Below are 21,077 nucleotides of genomic sequence, written 5' to 3' on the forward strand. Positions count from 1 at the left end.
TTATGGGGTCTGGAAGGTCTGGGAGTCAAAAACGAAAATCGAAAAATGCCACCAGCGGGAAGGGGTTAAACAGTTGTTGCGATACGTGACAGGAACCTAAATTCTGCGCCCACGGTTACCTCCAGGGGGCGCTATGACAGACCAGTTCTAAAAGTGTGGAGCTCTACTGAAATTGTGAACATCTCAACTGAACCACTGACGTAAAGTTGTTCGACCTGATCGCACCGGAGCAGGACAGGTCGCTCTCTAGTCAGCCTCACAGGATGTGTAACCCGCAGCTCTGCCCAGGAAACGTCACCTGCAAACGTGAGCAAATCATCTCATTCCCACGGAAATTATGAAATTCAGCAACTCGTCACCGCGTCTGGGAGCCCAGGTGCAGAAAGTGAGCGCGCCGGAGTCACCGCCCCGCCCTGCTGGTACAGGCCACGCCCATCATGGGAGGGGCCTGTGCAGAGAGCTGACGGACGTCATTCCAGCTGACATACACTGTGGGGACCCGCCCACCGCGCCACGTGATTGGTCCTTCTTTTCGGATCAGACCGTGGGTGTGTTCACGTTTGAATATTCTATGAGCGGGCGGGGCTGAGAGGGGGACACTGTGGTCACTGTGGGTGTGTCGGTGGGAGGGGCTATGGACGCACGGGGTTACAGGAGCTGGCTGGGGGTGACCGGATCTGTATGAAATTGCCGAGGCTGACGGACGGAGAGCCCAGTAGTCGGAGCGCTACGGCTGGGAGGACATCGGTGCGGGGCTGTGCGGGAAGGTGAAGAGGCTGGCAGGCACTTCCTGGACAGGCCAGGCAGGCAGCTGACATGACGTCCCGCAGGTGAGACTGTGCACGGGCTGGAGACTGGGATGTGTGCGCACTGTATGGACCGGAGACTGGGATGTGTGTGCACTGTATGGACTGGAGACTGGGATGTGTGTGCACTGTATGGACTGGAGACTGGGACGTGTGTGCACTGTATGGACCGGAGACTGGGATGTGTGCGCACTATATGGACTGGAGACTGGGATGTGTGCGCACTGTATGGACTGGAGACTGGGACGTGTGTGCACTGTATGGACCGGAGACTGGGATGTGTGTGCACTGTATGGACTGGAGACTGGGATGTGTGTGCAGTGTATGGACCGGAGACTGGGATGTGTGTGCAGCGTATGGACTGGAGACTGGGATGTGTGCGCACTGTATGGACTGGAGACTGGGACGTGTGTGCACTGTATGGACCGGAGACTGGGATGTGTGCGCACTGTATGGACCGGAGACTGGGATGTGTGCGCACTGTATGGACCGGAGACTGGGATGTGTGCGCACTGTATGGACCGGAGACTGGGATGTGTGCGCACTGTATGGACCGGAGACTGGGATGTGTGCGCACTGTATGGACCGGAGACTGGGATGTGTGCGCACTGTATGGACCGGAGACTGGGATGTGTGCGCACTGTATGGACCGGAGACTGGGATGTGTGCGCACTGTATGGACCGGAGACTGGGATGTGTGCGCACTGTATGGACCGGAGACTGGGATGTGTGCGCACTGTATGGACCGGAGACTGGGATGTGTGCGCACTGTATGGACCGGAGACTGGGATGTGTGCGCACTGTATGGACCGGAGACTGGGACGTGTGCGCACTGTATGGACCGGAGACTGGGACGTGTGCGCACTGTATGGACCGGAGACTGGGACGTGTGCGCACTGTATGGACCGGAGACTGGGACGTGTGCGCACTGTATGGACCGGAGACTGGGACGTGTGCGCACTGTATGGACCGGAGACTGGGACGTGTGTGCAGTGTATGGACCGGAGACTGGGATGTGTGTGCAGTGTATGGACTGGAGACTGGGACGTGTGCGCACTGTATGGACTGGAGACTGGGATGTGTGTGCACTGTATGGACCGGAGACTGGGATGTGTGTGCAGTGTATGGACCGGAGACTGGGATGTGTGTGCAGTGTATGGACCGGAGACTGGGATGTGTGTGCAGTGTATGGACTGGAGACTGGGATGTGAGTGCAGTGTATGGACCGGAGACTGGGATGTGTGTGCAGTGTATGGACTGGAGACTGGGATGTGTGCGCACTGTATGTTCTAGATTTCTATCTCTGCTTAAATGACCATTAAGAACAAATTCACATGCAACAGAAACTTCTTAGATGGTAAAACTCCTTTTGATCTCCAAGACATCCTTGTTTAGATAGAATTTTTTTTTTTCTACTGGCTGAAATTTCCACAACTAAATCTGGTGTGTGTGACCATCTACTAAGAATGAGAACTTTGAGAGTGACGTACTATTGGAGTGCTCGCCTCGGGGTGCTATTAGTGACCCTGCCGTCAGTTCTGCCATTTCAACCCCCCGTTCTTCGAGCTTTACCATGTTGCCTTTACCTTGTTCCTTAGTTTGTGCCCCCTCTTCTTGTTGCCCCATTCGGCTGCTCTTACCTCCTTGTTGGTTCCTCTTCCATCACTGGTGTTGCCCCCCATCTTGTGCTCTCCATGTATATCCTGACTTGTCACTAGTTTTTCCTCGACTTATTTCTTCCATGACACCTCTCTACCCCATGCTTAACTCTCATTTCCCTAAATCTTAAGAGCCCTTCCATAGACTTCTCTTGACTCTTTTCCATATCTGCTTTATCTATTGGCACGTCTTACTTTTGTCTCTTTGTGGTTGTGGATTCTCTTAGATCGGGAGTTAGCGTAGATATTACAGTATTTCGCTTTCCAACTTTGCATAACTTCTATAAACTCTATGGTTGAGTTAACTCTCCAGCTCTGTTACATGAAGCTTATCCGTATTTATCTGCACATAAGGTCTTGGGCTGGGGGTGTCTATAGAGTGTACATCACTGTCCCTCCGAGAGAGGTCGAAACGGACGAGAGGTACATTGTCTGCCAGAATGCTTTGACCTGTTCGTTTTGGTGATCTGTGGGGCTCTCAGCACCTGGACCCAACATGTCAAGACTTCTAACGTGTTATAAAGAGAAAACCAAACTTAAAGGTGTTGTCCAGTGTCAGACAAATATTCAAAGACATGTAATTGTATAATGAAAACTTATACAATTTCCCTGTTCTGTATCAGTTCCTCACTTTCTATCACGTGGCGGTGGACTGTCTAGTCGCGTGGCGGTGGACTGTCTAGTCGCGTGGCGGTGGACTGTCTAGTCACGTGGCGGTGGACTGTCTAGTCGCGTGGCGGTGGGCTGTTTGGTCACGTGACGGTGGACTGTCTAGTCGCGTGGCAGTGGGCTGTCTGGTCACGTGGCGGTGGGCTGTCTGGTCACGTGGCGGTGGGCTGTCTGGTCACATGATCTAAAAAACCATGAGGAATTGATAAAGTATATTGGGAAATTGTACAACACTTTTTATTCTACAAAAAGTAACATTGTCTCTCAATATCTTTCTGAGCCTAGACAACCCCTTTTATTGATACTTGTCCAGAATTGAGCGTAAGCCTTTTCCTCGGCCATCTTTCTTTGGGATCTGGACATGCAGAATAGATTTATGGACTTGTGTTCTGCTTATATGGGGGTCTCCATGTACCTACCTTCTCTATTCAGGCATGTTTCGAATTGTGTGCATTGTCCACTAGTTGGTTTTTATGGTCTGGAATGGGGTTGGCCACATCTGGCCGTTGTCGGTGTCTGATTAAATTCTGACACTTCTTTCCACTACAGAAATATAAGGCTTTACCCTCAGACTTCTGGCACTGGTTTGTTGCAGGTGTGCCTCAGATCTGCTGCAAATTTGCATGAGGTTTAGCTCTTATTCAGTGGGGTTAACGCTTATCAATCTGAAATAACAAATGTCACTTATTTCCATGGCAGGTTTTTTGTTTTCCGCTATGTGGACTCTCTGTTGTATACTCTTTGTTGCTCGCTATGTCACCCAACACCCCCATGCACATATACTCCCTGCTTGACGTGTATGTGTCCTTAATGGGTAGAAGGTCGCTGTTAGACCCCGTTATTATTGTGCGCCCCTTCTAGGATACATATACTCTTGATGGGGTCAATTCATATTCAAGGAAAATGTTTGCAACTGAAAATCTCTTCCATTCACGTGAATGGGGCGTTTTTTTGCATAACAAATTCCATTCAAATGAATTGGACAATTGCAGCAATTTCTGCATCACATCTGCCGCATGTGAACATACCTTTTATGCAACTTTCCAATATACTTTTAATTTCCATTTCTCACCAATTTTCAAGATCACTTCTTGCTCGAAACTTTTACTTAACATCCAGAGTTCAAAACCACTACAGACAAGTCTTGGGCCCTATTCACATCTGCGTTTGGGTTTCTGTTCGGGAAACATAGATGTAAACCTGGCCTAAGGCTTAGTTCATACGTAATTTACGTGTGGCTTATTTTGGCGCCGGGAAAAAAACGCTTCCTAATTAGGAAGCGGTTTTTGGACCTTGCCCCGCTTTTTGTGGAGCGTTTTTTTGTAAAAATCGCTTCTAAAAGGTTTCAGGAGGGTTTCCTATCCTTTAAAGAGAACGGGCTGCAAAAAAACGCGTGGTTAAAAACACGCGTTTTGCGCTTCCCATTCACTTCTATTGCTTTCTTCAGGTGGAAAACGCCTAAAGAAAGGTCATGTCGCTGCTTTTTCTCTCTAGCAGTCTCCATAGACTATTGTATGGAGGAGGATTAGGATGTGGATTCCGCTGTCAAAATCCTCCTCCATGTCCCCGTGTGAACTAGCCCTTAGAGTTGATAACTTTCTACATTTGTATCCAGTGTCTGTGTGTGGACTCTGAGTTGTTACAATGTATCAGGGCAGGTATGTAATACTCTTAGTACAATGGGAGAGGTTAGTGCTGCCGAGACGTATTGCTTAGGTAGTAGGCTGTCATTTCTGAGTACTATTAGTCAGTGACTACTGCCTGCTTTCTATCTGATTGTGCTACAACAGACATGTGAGGATATGCTATGAGTACTGGGGCTAATCCGAACATTTCCAGATACTTTTTGCTGTGGTGGCACCAAAAATCCAACCAAGGACGCCCCATTCACATACATGGAATGTGGATTGTTACAGTAGAGGATCTGCTATGGGATCTAAGCACAGTTTTGGGTCTCCATAGGTTTTTCTGGACTCTTCATATTGATCACCTATACTCTGAGTAGGTCATCCCTATCAGATTGGTTGGGGTCTGACATCTGGAACTCCCACTGATCAGATGATTCATGGAGTCGCAGGTGCCAAAACTATACAATGGATTGATTTGAAAGGCTCCAGTGGCGCCATCCACTGTGTAGTGGTTGATACTGGTTACTGCAGCTCAGTCACACTGACCAATTCACCAGTAGCCTGGCACTACCACTATAGTGACTGGAGCTGTTTGCTTGCAAGACTGTGCACAGCCCCTCAAGTGCTGGATGTCTGACCCTTACTGATCTGATATTGACCTCTCCTTAGGCCAAGTCTTCTATGTGACATCCTAGAAAGCACTTTTAGGCCGGGGTCCCATGTGGCATAAACGCTGCAGGAAAAATCGCAGTGTTTTATAGTCAGGGCAAAATGGATGGGATTCTAGCGAATCCAATGCTCACTTTGCAGTAAAAATTGCGCTGCGGACACGCTACGATTTCCAAAATGGCACGTATACCTATGGAAATGCTGGTGGTTTCTCCAAAGGTGTAATTGAAATAGAAAGTCCGCAGAGGAAATATCTGCAAACTTAGTCTATAGTGCTGTGACAAGAACCGCGTTGCGTGGCACCGAGCTGTTTCCGACTCCATTTACAGTATAGAACATATCAGGCACCCCTCCGAACAGGTGATTCCCCCACAATCAGATATTTATGTCCTATCCAAAGTATTTCTTATAAAAATGGACAACCCCTTTAACCACTGAAGGCAAACAAAATTCTTGAACATGTTATGGAAAGAAAACTCCGATCCAGTTAGGACGTCTCGGACTTTCCCTCATGTAACGATGAAGCTTTATTTGCACAAAATCAGAAAACTTATGTCGTGTTTATTTTTCATATATTATTTCTGAAATCTGAGACTGCCTAGTGACTATTTGTACAATGCACGGGCTCTTCTATTGTGCGTAAGCGTGGTCTGTAAAGTTGGTTAGATCTGCAGACATGCGTGCAAAATCCCTGTCTGTCCGTGGCTGAATATTCTTTAGATAGTTGGAAGTGTGTTAGCTCATGCCAGGGTAAATATTTGGCAGCTGCGCCGCGACTTGGAAATGTAATTGCAGAGCTAAGCTGGTCTTGGCTGCGGAGTGGATACAAGGAAATGCCCCGTGTCTGTTTGGGGTGTTTAGTGCTCTTGAACCAGTTGTTCTTAAAGACTTTAATATCTGCATGACTTTATTACACTGTGTGATGTTTTCACTGAGAGAGAGAATATAATCTGGATGTCTGCAGAATTTCCATAGCTATAACGTACAATGGGTATGGCTTCAGTCAATGGTACAGTTATTGACTCTGATCCCTGTTCAGACTGATGGATTACTAGAATAAGATTGATCCTTATAGATTGGTGTCATGGCTATTTTCCCACAGTCTGATTGTGACTCCTGCTCTGACAGCTTATATAGCGCCAACCTACGCCGCAGTGCATTACAGCCATAGTTAAGTTTTTCTAATTCACTAAAAAGCTATGGATGGGATTCCTATGACAGTAAGACTAGGTTCACACCAGCGTCTGTATTATGTATGGGATTTCCAAACCCGCTTATAAACTGCAGAGGGAAAAGTCCTGCACGCGAGACTTGTTATAGTCTATGAGGTCACGGGTTTCTGCCGGTAACCACCTTTTAAGCGGGTTAGGTTTCTGTTCTTCAGGTCCCCAAGCGGCTCCGATGAACGGAAACCCAGATTCAAGCTCTGACTGGTATATTCAAGCCATTCTGGAACTCCGCCATTCAGCTGTTTTTCTTCTTTCTTTCATAAAAATCACCCAAAACTTGGAGTTTTTCTGGTCTGGGACTGTGACATCTGAGGCCCAATTCACATACGCTTGCGGACCCTTCAAACAGAAACCTATACGCATTAAAAAAAAAAGTGGTGACCTGGGAAACCCGCAGACCCCATAGACTATAATGGTGTCTGTGTGGTTACCGCACGAAACCTGTGGGGAGAAAAGTCCTGCAAGTATCACTTTTTCTTTCTGCATGTTTCATGCGGAAACCAATCGGAAACCACACGGACCCCATTATAGTCTATGGGATCCGTGGAATTCCTTAGGTAACCACTTTTTTTTTTTTTCTTTATTTATTTATTTTTTTTTTATATCAGTTTAGGTTTCCGTTTGAGGAGTTCTCAAGTGGACTCCCAGGCCTGAGTCGGATTGTTTTTTGAGTGAAGTCGCAGCCAGAAAAGTTTCAAAATCAAATATTAGAAGTTTACATATAGAATTATTGTGTAATTAATGTATGTAGATGTTTCATGTGTTGCATATTTACACAGGAATATTATTTCTTTATTTTAATTTCTTCTTCCTTGGCTGTCAGACTCCACAGTCCAACTCTGACTCCTTCATGTATGGTGTTTCGCCTACTGACTCCACAGCCCTGCTTAGGTCTCCGGCTGTTTCCACTTTATCTAAAGTTTTGAACATTTTTAAGAATTTCTACAACGTTCTGAATGATACATGACTGACATCAAGAGTAATGGGGATGGGTAAGCGTCTTCCTTCCTGTGGTCTCCCTTATCTTTAGTTCTCAGTTTGTGGGATTCTTCTAGTCTATATTTTCATGGAACGCTTCTTCCGTACTACTGAATAGGGTTTCCAGTCTTCGTTATTTGTCACTTTGCAGGTGGTGATACTGATGGGAACCCTATTGAATCTGTAACTCTTAGTAATGTATACAAATCCCTGTGATCAAAATTATCATTGGCCTTCAGCTAAAATACTATTATGGTAGCCATGATGGAGTACATGGGCTCATGGAGAACCATTACCTATTCTGGGGATACTGGGTAAAAATTTGCAAATCTATTCTCCAGGATGTAATTGGTGCAACAGTGCCTCTGTGTGCTGCCCTCTAGAGGGCAGCCTCCTTAACATGATGCATGATTCGGTTAATAAGCCTACTATCATGATGCGGATTTAATTGCCAAATTAGTATTTCTATTCCAGAAGGAACAGATTCCCAGCTATGGACAGCGCTGTTTCAGTCTATTGGGCCCCCTCAGCATAGCGTAGGGATACTGATTTGGCAGAGTGAGAGACTATAGACCAGGGTCAGGGGATAATCATACACATTAGGGAGAGTGTGTGCCTACGTAGGCAGTACGGAGACTTACAAGTCATTTCTGCTCCGCTAGGGATTCTGGGTAAAAAATATGGAAATCTATTCTCCAGGATGTAATTAGGGGAGCAGTGCCTCTGTGTGCTGCCCTCTAGAGGGCAGCCTCCTTAATATGATGCATGACTCAGTTAATAAGCCCACTATCATGATGCGGATTTAATTGCCAAATTAGTGTTTCTATTCCAGAAGGAACAGATTCCCAGCTATGGACAGCGCTGTTTCTGTCTTTTGGACCTCCTCAGCATAGCGTAGGGATGCTGCGCTATGCGCTATATTCTGGGGATAGTCAATGATCTTCTGTTAACACGGGCCACTGCCTCACATGTAGTTTTTAAATTTCTAGATAGTTTAATCTAGATGGATTGAAAGGCTACGTGACAAAAACTTCATAGACTGCCGCCCTGACTGGTTGGTTTGACTATTTCAGGTACACTCAAGCCAGCAAGTACATGCACATAATATATCTTATTGTATGGTAATTCTCAGGGCGAATTCAGATGGCGGTGTGGTCTTGGCAATATGGTCAGTGTGTCTAGTGCACTTCCTGAACTCTAAGCTTCAGATGTGCTGAACTCCCTGCATCTCATATGGGCTGCATCTTTTCAGTACAGAACAGTAGACCCATGGTGAGGGTAGAAAACTTAAAAAAAAATGTGTAAGTACCTAGAGATTGGGGCCACCATACATTCCACCAGTCCAGTTGGTAATCTGCTGCTACCTGTCCTGTTATTCCAGTAGGTAACAGCGGGTATTGAACTCTCTGGTCCTCAGTCCTCCACAGGCTCGTCTCCTGTTTGTGAGGCTCAAGGCAACGTGGCACATTTTTGCATAAAGTGGTTTCATCATCAGAAAATCCCTTTTTGTAGTGCTGACCGATGACTAGGACTCTCGTGAGGTCACCACCCATTAGATGAATATCCTCAGCTGCAAAAATGAGAAGAACCAAGTATAGTTAGCCAAACATTACAGTGGTATATGGAGCTATATACATGGTCTCATTTACTGTATCCTTGCTCTCAAGGGGCATTCCTGGGAGATGTCAAAAGTGGACAATTCCTTTAAAAAGAAACAGAGATAGTATATAGCGATTCCTCCCATTGAGGGTAGTGGTCTCCAGTCTCTTGAGAACCATTATGGAAGTGTTCAGCTCAGGATGAAGGGAAAGGGATCGTGTAGCTGTTCCTCCACTACCGGCCTTTCTCACTTGTATATATCACTTGACTGTCACTTTCCCATCCTGAACACAGACCTTACTCTCTCCTTTCTTCGTGGTAAGAGTAGAACTGTTTGCTTAGCTACATACCTTCTTTATATCGTCATGTAAAACTTAAAAACGTGATGTGACGTCTATATTTTATTACACATTAATGCAATTTTTTAAAAAAAAATTTTAAAAATTGTAATTTTTGTAAATTTTTTTTTTTTTTTTTAGTTGTGCTATAGATTTGCTTATTCCAGTATATGAGTGATCTAGGCTTTTATTAGAGAGAATATGAATTTACATTCCATCCCATTGGGTTCATGCCCCAAGTATTTAGTCCAATGTGTATGAATTCCCAATATTTCATTGTATCGGCATCCTCCAACGGTTCTCCTGTGACCAGAGCAAGCTGACAGATCCCATCAGCAGTTTCTGATGTCTGATGCTTAATGTAAATGTCGCCTCAGGGGGCTTTCACACTAGCGTCGGTGTCTGATGCCAAAGTCCGCGTAAGATTTTAGCATCGGACACTAGCTGTGCCCGTTCACAATTTGCATTGTTTTAAATGGGACACCATGCAGTGTCCTTTACTGTACGTGGGTGTCCTTAAGTGTCCGTTTGCAAAGATTGTGGACAACAAAATCCTACATGTAGAGCTGCTATCTATGGACCCCCTTAAGTGGCAGACCATGAATTACCCAGATGGGGCTGTGCCATCATCGGAATCTGGTTCACGGTTATAATGCAGCATTCCGAAAGGTCAATCAAAGCCCAAAAGGGTTAATAGGGTGGCCATATTTTTACGGTGTTTCGGGCTTCGTATGTCATATACGTCTCTCAGGTCTATGCAATACTCTGTATTATGAATACCAGATAGTTTCATGCTGTCACCCGACACTGGACTTTCCACTTTTTTTCTAAATGATTGAGAACTTCTTGTACCGTGTCATAGGGCGGTAACCAACTTAGTTGTACTGTGCGAATGTTTACTATGCTCACGTGCTGTTTGTATGTGCAACATGTCTTTGTGAAGTATGTGAATAGTTGGTGGTTAAAAAAGCGTAAAAAATGCTTAAAAACATTACAGAACTGATCAGTGTTTTTCATTAGTAACAGAAACTTAACGTGACGCATCCCAATGACTTGTGTTATGGTCTGTGGGGTGAGGGGGCTTGGGGGGGGGGGGGGGTGTTTCATCTATCTTTGTGATCAGAGTGATGTATAGAGCAGTTCATGTCAAATCTGATGGAGTCTTCCGCCACTCCAACTCTTTGCATCCTTCATTAGTTGCTAGAAATGAGCGAACCGTAAAATGTTCGAGGTTCGATATTTGTTTCGAGTAGCCCCTCAATATTCGACTACTCAAATCGAATATCGAACCCTATTATAGTCTATGGGGGGAAAATGCTCGTTTCAGGGGCAGGCAACATTCGATCAAATTACACTTACCAAGTCCACGAGTGAGGGTCGGGCTCGATCCTCCGTGCAGTCTTCTCCGTGCAGCGTCCCCGAGGCGTCTTCTGGCTCTTCATTCACTCTGCCAGGCATCAGGCCTGGGCAGAGCCGACTGCGCATGCCCGCACTACAAGCGGATATGCGCAGTCGCTCTGCCCAGGCCCGATGCCTGGCAGAGTGAATGAAGAGCCAGAAGACGCCGCAGAGAAGCTGCACGGAGAAGACTTCTAAAGGTAGGAGAAGAACCAGCGTTGGTTGGCCAACTGTATAGCATTCGGCCAATCAATGCTGGTTCTGCATCGAACTTTTACATTCGAATAGCGAGTGGTACTCAATCGAGTATGAGTATTTCGAATACCGTAGTATTCGATCGTATCGAAATCGGTGGTATGGTGGTTTGTTTTTGTTTTTTGTTTTTTTAAAAAGCAGGATCGGACCATGGTGGGGGCATCGGGGACAGGTGAGTATGTTTATCCCCACAGAAGTGAAGAGGGAAACTGTAAAATTGAAGAGTGTTGTTCACCCTTAAGATGAGTACCTTTAAAGTAATAGTCCTCAAGTTAAAATAACATGGAGGAGCTGCAGTACCAGACACATCCAGTTGAATAGAGTGGCACTCTAGAGCACATTTTTTTTTTTTTTTTTTTTTTTTTTTTTTTGCTCAATGGGGCCATCAGGTTACTGTAATTACAATCAGAAAAAAAACAAATACACTTTATTATTTATTACCACATCTTAAAAAATTTATAAAGAAATATTCTTCTGGGAAACCTGACCACATGTAACTGCTTCTTTCACACACCACCTATTTTCTTTTTATGTAATACATTTACAGTTGTGGCAGTTTCACAACCTTACAAAACACATTTGTGTTTTTTGATGTATTTTGCTACATGTGAAAGGTGTCCAAGCTAATCTGATTTTATTACAAGGAGTTGCAGTTTTTCAGCTGATGCCGCGCTTTCACATCTGTAGATTCTTTCCATTTCCTTTCCTTTCACTTCGGTGTTGACTGCCGCAGCACTTTAGAGCGTGTCTGTGTGTGTCTGTGTGTGTGTCTGTGTGTGTGTCTGTGTGTGTGTCTGTGTGTGTGTCTGTGTGTGTGTCTGTGTGTGTGTCTGTGTTCATTTAAAAAAAAAAAAAAAAAAAAAAGTGTGTAAATTTTTTTTATTTTGGTGACTATTCCCTTTAAATCTCCTGAAGTGCCCATTTTATTTACTTTATAGTCAGAGGAGGCTTTTTAAAATTTATATATATATATATATATATATATATATATATATATATATATATATATATATATATATAGTGTGTGTGTGTGTATATATATATATATATATATATATATATATATATATATATATATATATATATATTATAATTTTTTTTTTTTTTTTTTTAAATTTTCAGACACTTTTTTTTTACCTTTTTTATATTTAGATGTCCAGTAATAACTCATGCAGTGCATACGCACAAATCTATATTTAGCCGTTGGGTTCTTTCACTTGTTTACAGTTATGCAAATGACTTTTTGTTCTTCCTTTTTAGAACAATAGTTTTAGTCCCAATTGCATAAACTGTTTAATTTCCTTATGTAATGAACCTTTGGGCTCAGCGATGTTTGAGGCCGTTCCTTCACTTGTTCTCATTTGATTGTCTTGTAAATATGCCAACATAAAAAACAAATAAAAGTAAAAACCTAAAAAAAAAAAAAACAACCCTGTACAATCTCAATGCTGACAACTCCAAATGGTAGACGTGATTCTAGGACATCTCCTCTCCCCTACTACAAAATCTCTCTCGGAAAATTTAACTTTTTCTGTTTCCAATCTCTACGAACCTTTGTAACCCTAATATTTCCATTGGTTGTATAGTTTTACCACATCTCTGAGGCAGTAGTTGCACTTGTCTTGGTGTTATGTTTGACTCATACATTTCATTACTTGCGCCTCAAATATTTCCCAAATCTGCCAGTTTCTTAGCATGGATTATATTGTGGCTGTTATTGTCTCGAATATTGTGGCTCTGTCTTCCCCTCTACATTGTATTCTAAAGACCAGTAGTCAGGCCCCCTATTTAGATCTATGGGTGCCTCCAGTCTGTCATCCACTTTAGAATTTAATCCTATTGCTTTCTAGAATGCTACACCTCCCTAAATCTCCTCTCTGCGTTCTAAGACTAACATCCTTCATAATCCTAACCTCCCTATGCCTTCTCCAAAACTTCTCTTGAGTTGCGCCAGTTTTCTTGAGTGCACTATCCTGGACAATCAGGCTTAAATCTAACTTCAACTGCTTCAAAGTCTACTTGCATGACTGACAAACGGCTTTTTTTTGCCAGTGGCAGTGGTGGCCAGCCATGCTACGAGGAAAACGTAGTGTTTAAGCCTCAGTCACATCTGTGTTGGTAATCCGTTCGGGGAGTCGGCATGGGAACCCCCCGAACAGAATACCGTACACAACTGTAAGCGGTGTGCCAGTGAAAGCACACGGACCCCATAGACTATAATGGAGTCCGTGTGCTTGCCGCCAGATCTCCACAGGGATCATGCGGACAGGAAAGTAGTTCACAATCTAATTTCCTGTCCGCATGATCCCTGTGGAGACCTGGCAGCAAGCATCGGACCCCATTATAGTCTATGGGGTCCATGTGCTTTCACTGGCACACGCTTGCAGTTGCGTTCGGTATTCTGTTCGAGGGGGTGGGGGCCCTTATGCGGACTCCCCTGGACGGAATACCAACGCAGCTGTGAACGAGGCCTTACTTAAAAGCCATTCAAATGATTGGCTGCCATGTTCTACAAGGAGGACTTGAATCTGCTAGAATGGAAGCTGTTCTTGTAGCGCATGTCTTGCGTATCCCATAACTGTGTCAGGGGCAGAGGCTTTTTAGCCCTTAAGCTTCTAGGGGATTAAGATATTGATAACCCTTTTTCTGTAGGGTATGGCATCAGGTCTGTAGGAGTCCTGGTCACCCCCATCAATCAGCTGCTTTACATGGCATTATGGTGAGAACTGGAGCTTCTTCACTGCATACCAGACACAGAACCATACACTGCATAGTGGCTGTACTTGGTATTGCAGCCCAATTCAAGTCAAGGACTATTGAGGACCTTAGGATACGTCATCAATATAACATTTTTAGGGATAAAACGCCTCTGCTGATCAGCTGTGAAGAAGCCTCCAAAATGATGACTATAGACCCTCTAACTATTGTGTTATCCAAATCTTTGGTCTCTCCTACCTATTGATCCAGTCGACCAATATTCTAAGAGCAATATAAACTTTAGCCACATTTTTCTACCATATTGGTTGCATCATACAGGTAGCGTTTATTTGTTGGAGTTCTTCTATACTAGTCTTATAACCAGTGTATATTTAGGTCTCCTCTTACAAGAGTTTCCTGAGAATTGATGTTGAAACAGGAAACAAATATAACTTGTATAAGAAATGCAGAATAATATAGGATTCTTACACCAATAGGACTATATTTAGAAATTTTTGTGGTTTCTTTTTTTCCATTTAAACTGCTTGACGTGTTAATACTGACACGGTGCTAAGTTTTTGTGCTTGGAGCTTTTTTGGCCATACGGCGATGAGTAATAAGGAGTGTGTCGTTCTGTAGCAATTGGTTTATATTGGCATCATAATATTTAGAAGTTAGAGGACACCATAATAAAGTCTTGCTTTGAGATCTTGAAAAGCGTCCCACAAGATGGACCCTGGATGGTTTCTTGAAAGCAAAAATATTACAGGTTATGGATATTTGGGGTTTTTGGCATTGGCTTGTTGCTCCTTGTCCTCTCCACTACCTGTATAAAGGGGGTTAAAATTATTTTTTTTTTTATTTACTCACTAACACGTCGGAATAGCCTTAAAGGGGTTGTCCCATCACAAGGATCCTATCTATACTGCTAGTTTATGTGGATTTAAGACTTTTCCTAAATGCATTGCTTTATCAAAACTGCTTTGTTTGGCCGCTATCTTAATTTATTCACTTCATTGTTTACACTCCATTTCTATGGCCCTTGGGATTATCGGCTCATTTGTCAAGTGATGTAGCTTCCTGCTCTCAGGGGGGGATGGAGGGGCTGGGAGCAGCTCTGAGCTGTTTGCATCTGATAAGTAGCGGAGCTTCTCAGATGGGGTAGGTGAGAGCTCTGGGATTTCTGAGCTCTTATCAGTCGGTTTAATTGAATTTGGCTGTGATAGGGAGTCCATTACCTCTGTATGTAATGCAAACTGACTCAAATCCAGCTCTGCTACATCAGCTTCACACTGTGGTAATTCATTTACAACTAATCCCGTGCAAGTGAAACCCCGCCCACCAATGTGCCGAGAAAAGCAGGAAGTGAATAGAGCACAACAGCCTGCAGGTTGGTGAACAAGCATCATGGGAATACTCCTTTAAGAGAGGCTAATTTTTCTCCTACCTTTAGGGTGAGTTCACACTGAGTATACGCCAGCTTATTCTGAACGTAAAACATGTTCAGAATCAGCGGTGTATAAAGCAGTTCCCATTCATTTCTATGGGAGCCGGCATACGAGCGCTCCCCATAGAAATGAATGGGCTGCTAGAAATGAATGGGCTGCTTTTTTCACTACGAGTGCTCCCATTGAAGTGAATGGGAAGTGTAAGGCTCGGAATGAGTAGAGCTAGCCGCACACGCGGGCACTTTCCATTCACTTCATTGGGAATGCTCGTAGTGAAAAAAGCAGCCCATTCATTTCTATGGGGAGCGCTCGTATTCCGGCTCCCATAGAAATTAATGGGAACTGCTTTATACGCCGCTGATTCTGAACGTGTTTTACGTTCAGAATAAGCTGGCGTATACTCAGTGTGAACTCACCCTTAGAAGTCTTCTCCGCCCCGTCATTCGGTATAAATTCATCTTCTTCAGGAACATCCCCTTCATGCATCTTCTTCTGGTGCTGGCTTCAAACTTCTAGGCCTAGGGAAAAGCCACTTACACAATATTTAAGTGGCCATTTTCTTGTGGCTGGCGGGCAAGCTAAGTCGACTTTGCCCTAGGCCCAAAGCCTAGAAGTTTGAGACCTGTGCCGGAAGAAGATGCGTGAAGAGGACGTTATTGAAGAAGGTGGAGGAGGCACTGAAGAGTTCTCTCGTAGCATTGTGGGCGCCCCCAGTGCTGTTTGAGCTCTGGCTCCCGCCCCCAGTGCTGTGAGGGAACTCATTTGCATTCTGACAAAAACCAGGATTTACCGAACGGTGGTGTGGAGAAGACCTCTAAAGCAGTGGTTCTTAACCTTGTTTGAGGTACCGAACCCACCAGTTTCATATGCACATTCACCGAACCCTTCTTTAGTGATAAATCAAATAGGATTTTTTTTTTTTCCACATTCAAGACATACGTATATGGTTTTTTTACTGGTACACAAAATGAACCGTGCATAGGGCCTAGGGTTCGATTGAACCCTGGTTAAGAACCACTGCTCTAACTGTAGGAGTAGAATAGCCTTTCTTAAGGCTATTCCGACGTGTTAGTGAGAAAAAATTTAGTTTTAATGATGGGATCCTTTTAAGCCAAATGTCCAGTTGCCACAAGTATATCATCAGAGTCCCATGCTGACAAACTGAGGAGATTCCCTTTCTTTGCCATAACCCATACGTGGAGCAGATTGATGGGGGCGCCCAATAATAACTTTTAGGCCTTGTTCACATCTGCGTTCGGTATTCCATTTGGGGAGTCCGCTTGGGTAGAAATTACCAGATGGTTTCCCTTTTAATCCTTGTACTTTTCTGATAAGAACACGTTATCCACATATATCTGGCCCAGATGTAGAGGTGTATCTTGTTGATTTTGGAAATGTCTCGCTCTCTTCTGCCAGTCTGAAATAGGTAGTTCTTCTAGGTTAGGCAGAAACTCCTAAGAAGAAATGAGTAACTAGAAGCCTAAACAAACCTAAGGAGCTAGACAGTCGTGGTGCTTAAGACCGTAAGGCTTTAGCGCTATTTGGGGCAGTGAGTTGATTTATTAGCTGTAGAACTTGTTTTTGGAAACTGAGGTTTTTAGTTATGGCTGAAGATTAACCAAGTGAAGATTTGCCCTGCCAAGTCTTCTGCTTCCATACTTGTGTAGGATTGGAGACGTTCTCTGCAGTAAGAGTGGGGGGCATTTGCTATCCAAAGTTTCCAAAAGTCTTATTCTACCAAAGCATCTCCCCTGAGGACACAATGGAGCTAAGTGTTAAAATCCAGGTACTAAACCTTCTCTTCAATGACCTCCGCCATTGTGTGAAGGTCAAGCCAAAATTGGTATTCTAAATTTAGAATTGCAGAACCGAAAACAATTCTCTATCTAATCTTGGAAAATGTAAGACTGGCTAATGCCCCCTCATAAGGAGTGCAGGGTATAGTAACTTATTGAGGAGTAAGCTCCAACCAGGACACTACCTAGCTGTATCTTGTTGGTGTAGGACTTGCAGCCAGGATCACATAGCACCTAGCTCAAGGTTAATTAGCGTTTTCAATATATTTATATACTTCACCCGATCCTTTGAAGATCTACTGCTAACATGGCCAGCAATTCTTATTTGTCTGCGAGTAGTATCTGACTTGTTTCCATGAGGGTAACATTGCTGAATTTTGGTTAATATTTTGGTAGCACACGATCTCTATCACTAACCACAGGCTAGCATTGTACATTTACTGAAACTTATCTACAGGTCCTAATTCTACTTCCCAGAAGACCTAGTTTCAATTTATAGTCATTGTCCTCTTTGTATCCCAGATGCAAAAAAATTAGATTGTGACGTATGAGATGTAATGACTTATTTAAATTAGTGGCGGAGGCAGACAGCAACAATGTAGCAAAGGGAAGAAAAACATGTCATGGTTCGGGGGACTTTTTATGCAGCTGCGGAATTGCTATGTGGGACCTTAGCTATATATATATATATATATATATATATATATATATATATATATATATATATATACACACACTAGAGGGAGGACCCGGCTTCGCACGGGTATATTACATGTTATGTTTGTGTAGTGGCCCCATAAGAATTGTCCAATTTTGCACTGGTGTATTTTGTATGTTGTTTATGTCCATAAGCGTCATGTGATTATACGTATCTAATCCTACGGCGTGTGGTACTGTGTGCAGATGTGTGTATCTAATCCTCCCCCGTGTGGCATTGTGTGAAGAGGCACGTATCTAATCCTCCGGTAAGTGAAACTGTGTGCAGACGTGCATATCTAATCTTACGGCATGTGGTACTATGTGCAGACGCGCATATCTAATCCTATGGCATGTGGTACTGTGTGCAGACGCGCGTATCTAATCCTATGGCATGTGGTACTGTGTGTAGACGTGCGTATCTAATCCTACGGCATGTGGTACTGTGTGCAGACGCGTGTATCTAATCCTATGGCGTGTACAACTGTGTGAAGACACGTGTATCTAATCCTCCCCTGTGTGGTATTGTGTGAAGAGGCGCGTATCTAATCCTACGGCGTGTGGAACTGTGTGTAGACGCACGTATCCAATCCCCCGGCATGTGGTACTGTGTGCAGACTCGCGTATCTAATCCTACGGTATGTGGTACTGTGTGTAGACGCGCATATCTAATCCTCCCCCGTGTGGTATTGTGTACAGATGCGCGTATCTAATCCTCCCCCGTGTGATACAGTGTGCTGAGACGCGTATCTAATTCTCTGGCATGTGGTACTGTGTGCAGAGGCATGTATCTAATCCTCCAAAGTGTGATACTGTGTGCACACACACGTATCTAATCCTCCCCTGTGTGGTATTGTGTGAAAAGGCGCGTATCTAATCCTTCGGCGTGTGGAACTATGTGTAGACGCGCGTATCTAATCCTACTGCATGTGGTACTGTGTGCAGACGCGTGTATCTAATCCTATGGCGTGTACAAATGTGTGCAGACGCGCGTATCTAATCCTCTGGAGTGTGGAACTGTGTGTAGACGCGTGTATCTAATCCTACGGCACGTGGTACTGTGTGCAGACACGCGTATCTAATCCTACGGCATGTGGTACTGTGTGCAGACACGCGTATCTAATCCTACGGCATGTGGTACTGTGTGCAGAATCGCGTATCTAATCCTACGGCATGTGGTACTGTGTGAAGACGCATGTATCTAATCCTATGGCGTGTACAACTGTGTGAAGACACGTGTATCTAATCCTCCCCTGTGTGTTATTGTGTGAAGAGGCGCGTATCTAATCCTACGGCATGTGGTACTGTGTGCAGATGTGCATATCTTATGCTCTGGTGTGTGGAACTGTGTGCAGATGCATGTATCCAATCCTTTGGCATGTGGTACTGTGTGCAGACGCATGTATCCAATCCCCCGGCGTGTGGTACTTTGTGCAGACGCGTGTATCTAATCCTTCGGCATGTGGAACTGTGTGCAGAAGCGCGTATTTAATCCTCTGGTTTGTGGGACTGTGTGCAGATGCGTGTATCTAATCCTCTGGTGTGTGATACTGTGTGCTGATCTGTGTATCTAATCCTCTGATGCGTGTATCTCAGTTTGGATATCAGTGTTGGGTTGTGTATGTGGAGTGACCGTGTGTATTGCAGTTGGAATATGAGTGAAAGACTTGCAGGTTTGTATTGGATAAGGGGGGGGGGGGCACTATGTTTGGAATGCTGTATCTCAGCAACGGTACGTCTGAGCGAGTTGGAGTCTTGTCTTAAACCTTCCCGAATACCTGAAGTATCTCTGTACCAAATTTGGTGAAGATCGGTCCAGTCGTTTGGTTCGCATTAGAGAACAGACAGACAGAAATTCATTTTTATAATATAGGGAGATATATATATATATATATATATATATATATATATATATATATATATATATATATATATATATTCTATATCTATCTTAGTATAATATTATATATTTATCTGTTACTTCTGTGACTCCTGTCACCACCGGCATTGAAACTCTAACCTTATGAGAGGGCAGGTTTGTCACTTAACATTTAGATTTTGGGTTTGATCAGTAGATTTTCTTCTTATCACCCTCTATTGAACCATGAAATCATGACCTCACTTCATGTATGTATATGGCTCTAATATATCAATATTTATAGCACCTAAACTAGCTGTGGTTTTATTTTTTGAGATCATGTCGAAAATTTGGCTCAATTTTAGGACCTCAAGTGAGAGAGATTGGAGTAATTTTATTCAAACATTTGACTTTGGAGTCCAGTGGGCGGTCCTACTTGATTGTTGGCTTTCCTTATCTGAATTTGTATACCGAAAACTATAAGTCGAAGTAATCGGCACTTGAAATAACTTTATCATGTAAATGTTATATTAAACTACCACCCCCCCCGTTTTAAAATAATACACTAAAAAAGCGTGCATGGGCGGGCATTCAGGGTGCGCCGTCTTCTTCATCCACACCTCCTCTTCCTCCGATGTCCTCGGGTCCCGTCCTCCTCCGGCGCTCGCGAACTGACATTGATTAAAAAAAAAATGGCCTGGGCGCATGCGCAGTAGCGTGCGGCTTCTACTACGGCTACTGTGCATGCGCCCAGGCCATTTTTTTTTTTTATCAGTGTCAGTTAGCAAGCGCTGGAGGAGGACGGGACCCGAGGACGTCGGAGGAAGAGGAGACGTGGATGAAGAAGACGGCGCACCCTGAATGCCCGCCCAGCGTGCATGATGCGTAAGTAGATAACATTCTTTTTTAGATTTTGCTGATAGAGCCCCTTTAAGTCTTTCATATTGGCCGATGAGTTATCACTGTCCTATCCCATTAAGTTCCTTTTTATCTTCTAGTTATTACATCTGATCTATAACATTATAGAATTCCATGCTTCCATGACCTCGCTCCAGCCAATATTCCTTGAGTTATAGGGTGATTTTCCACTTACAAGTGAAAGTCTTTCACTTTTTTTTTAATTTGTACGTTAAAATGATGGTTTCCTGCAGGTTCGTTTTTACTCCGAGGACAATAAAGGGTGGGAGCAGAGCAGGGAAGACGCCTGTGAACAGGATATCCCTCCTAGCTAGGGAGGAAAGAGCCTGAAATTGCTAAAAATATTTGAGAGGAAACCTAACGTGTTAGCGCTGGTGACAATCGGCACATGTGCAGGAGCCTCAGTGTGTGGGGGAAGCTGGTACCAAATAGGATCG

General features: G+C 44.0%; 1 protein-coding gene across 2 annotated transcripts in view; it reads left to right on the forward strand.

The window, feature by feature from the left end:
* The first annotated feature begins 672 nt into the window (after positions 1-672).
* LOC142210492 (tyrosine-protein phosphatase non-receptor type 11-like) overlaps positions 673-21,077 on the forward strand; it is a 76,295-nt gene continuing 55,890 nt past the window's right edge. For both annotated transcript variants that reach the window (XM_075279681.1, XM_075279679.1), the window contains exon 1: positions 673-830. In XM_075279681.1, the coding sequence (XP_075135782.1) occupies positions 817-830 (14 nt within the window). In that variant the 5' untranslated portion in view covers positions 673-816. The remainder of the gene's footprint in view (positions 831-21,077) is intronic.

This window comes from Leptodactylus fuscus, chromosome 6 (assembly GCF_031893055.1).
Source record: "Leptodactylus fuscus isolate aLepFus1 chromosome 6, aLepFus1.hap2, whole genome shotgun sequence".
NCBI lineage: Eukaryota > Metazoa > Chordata > Amphibia > Anura > Leptodactylidae > Leptodactylus > Leptodactylus fuscus.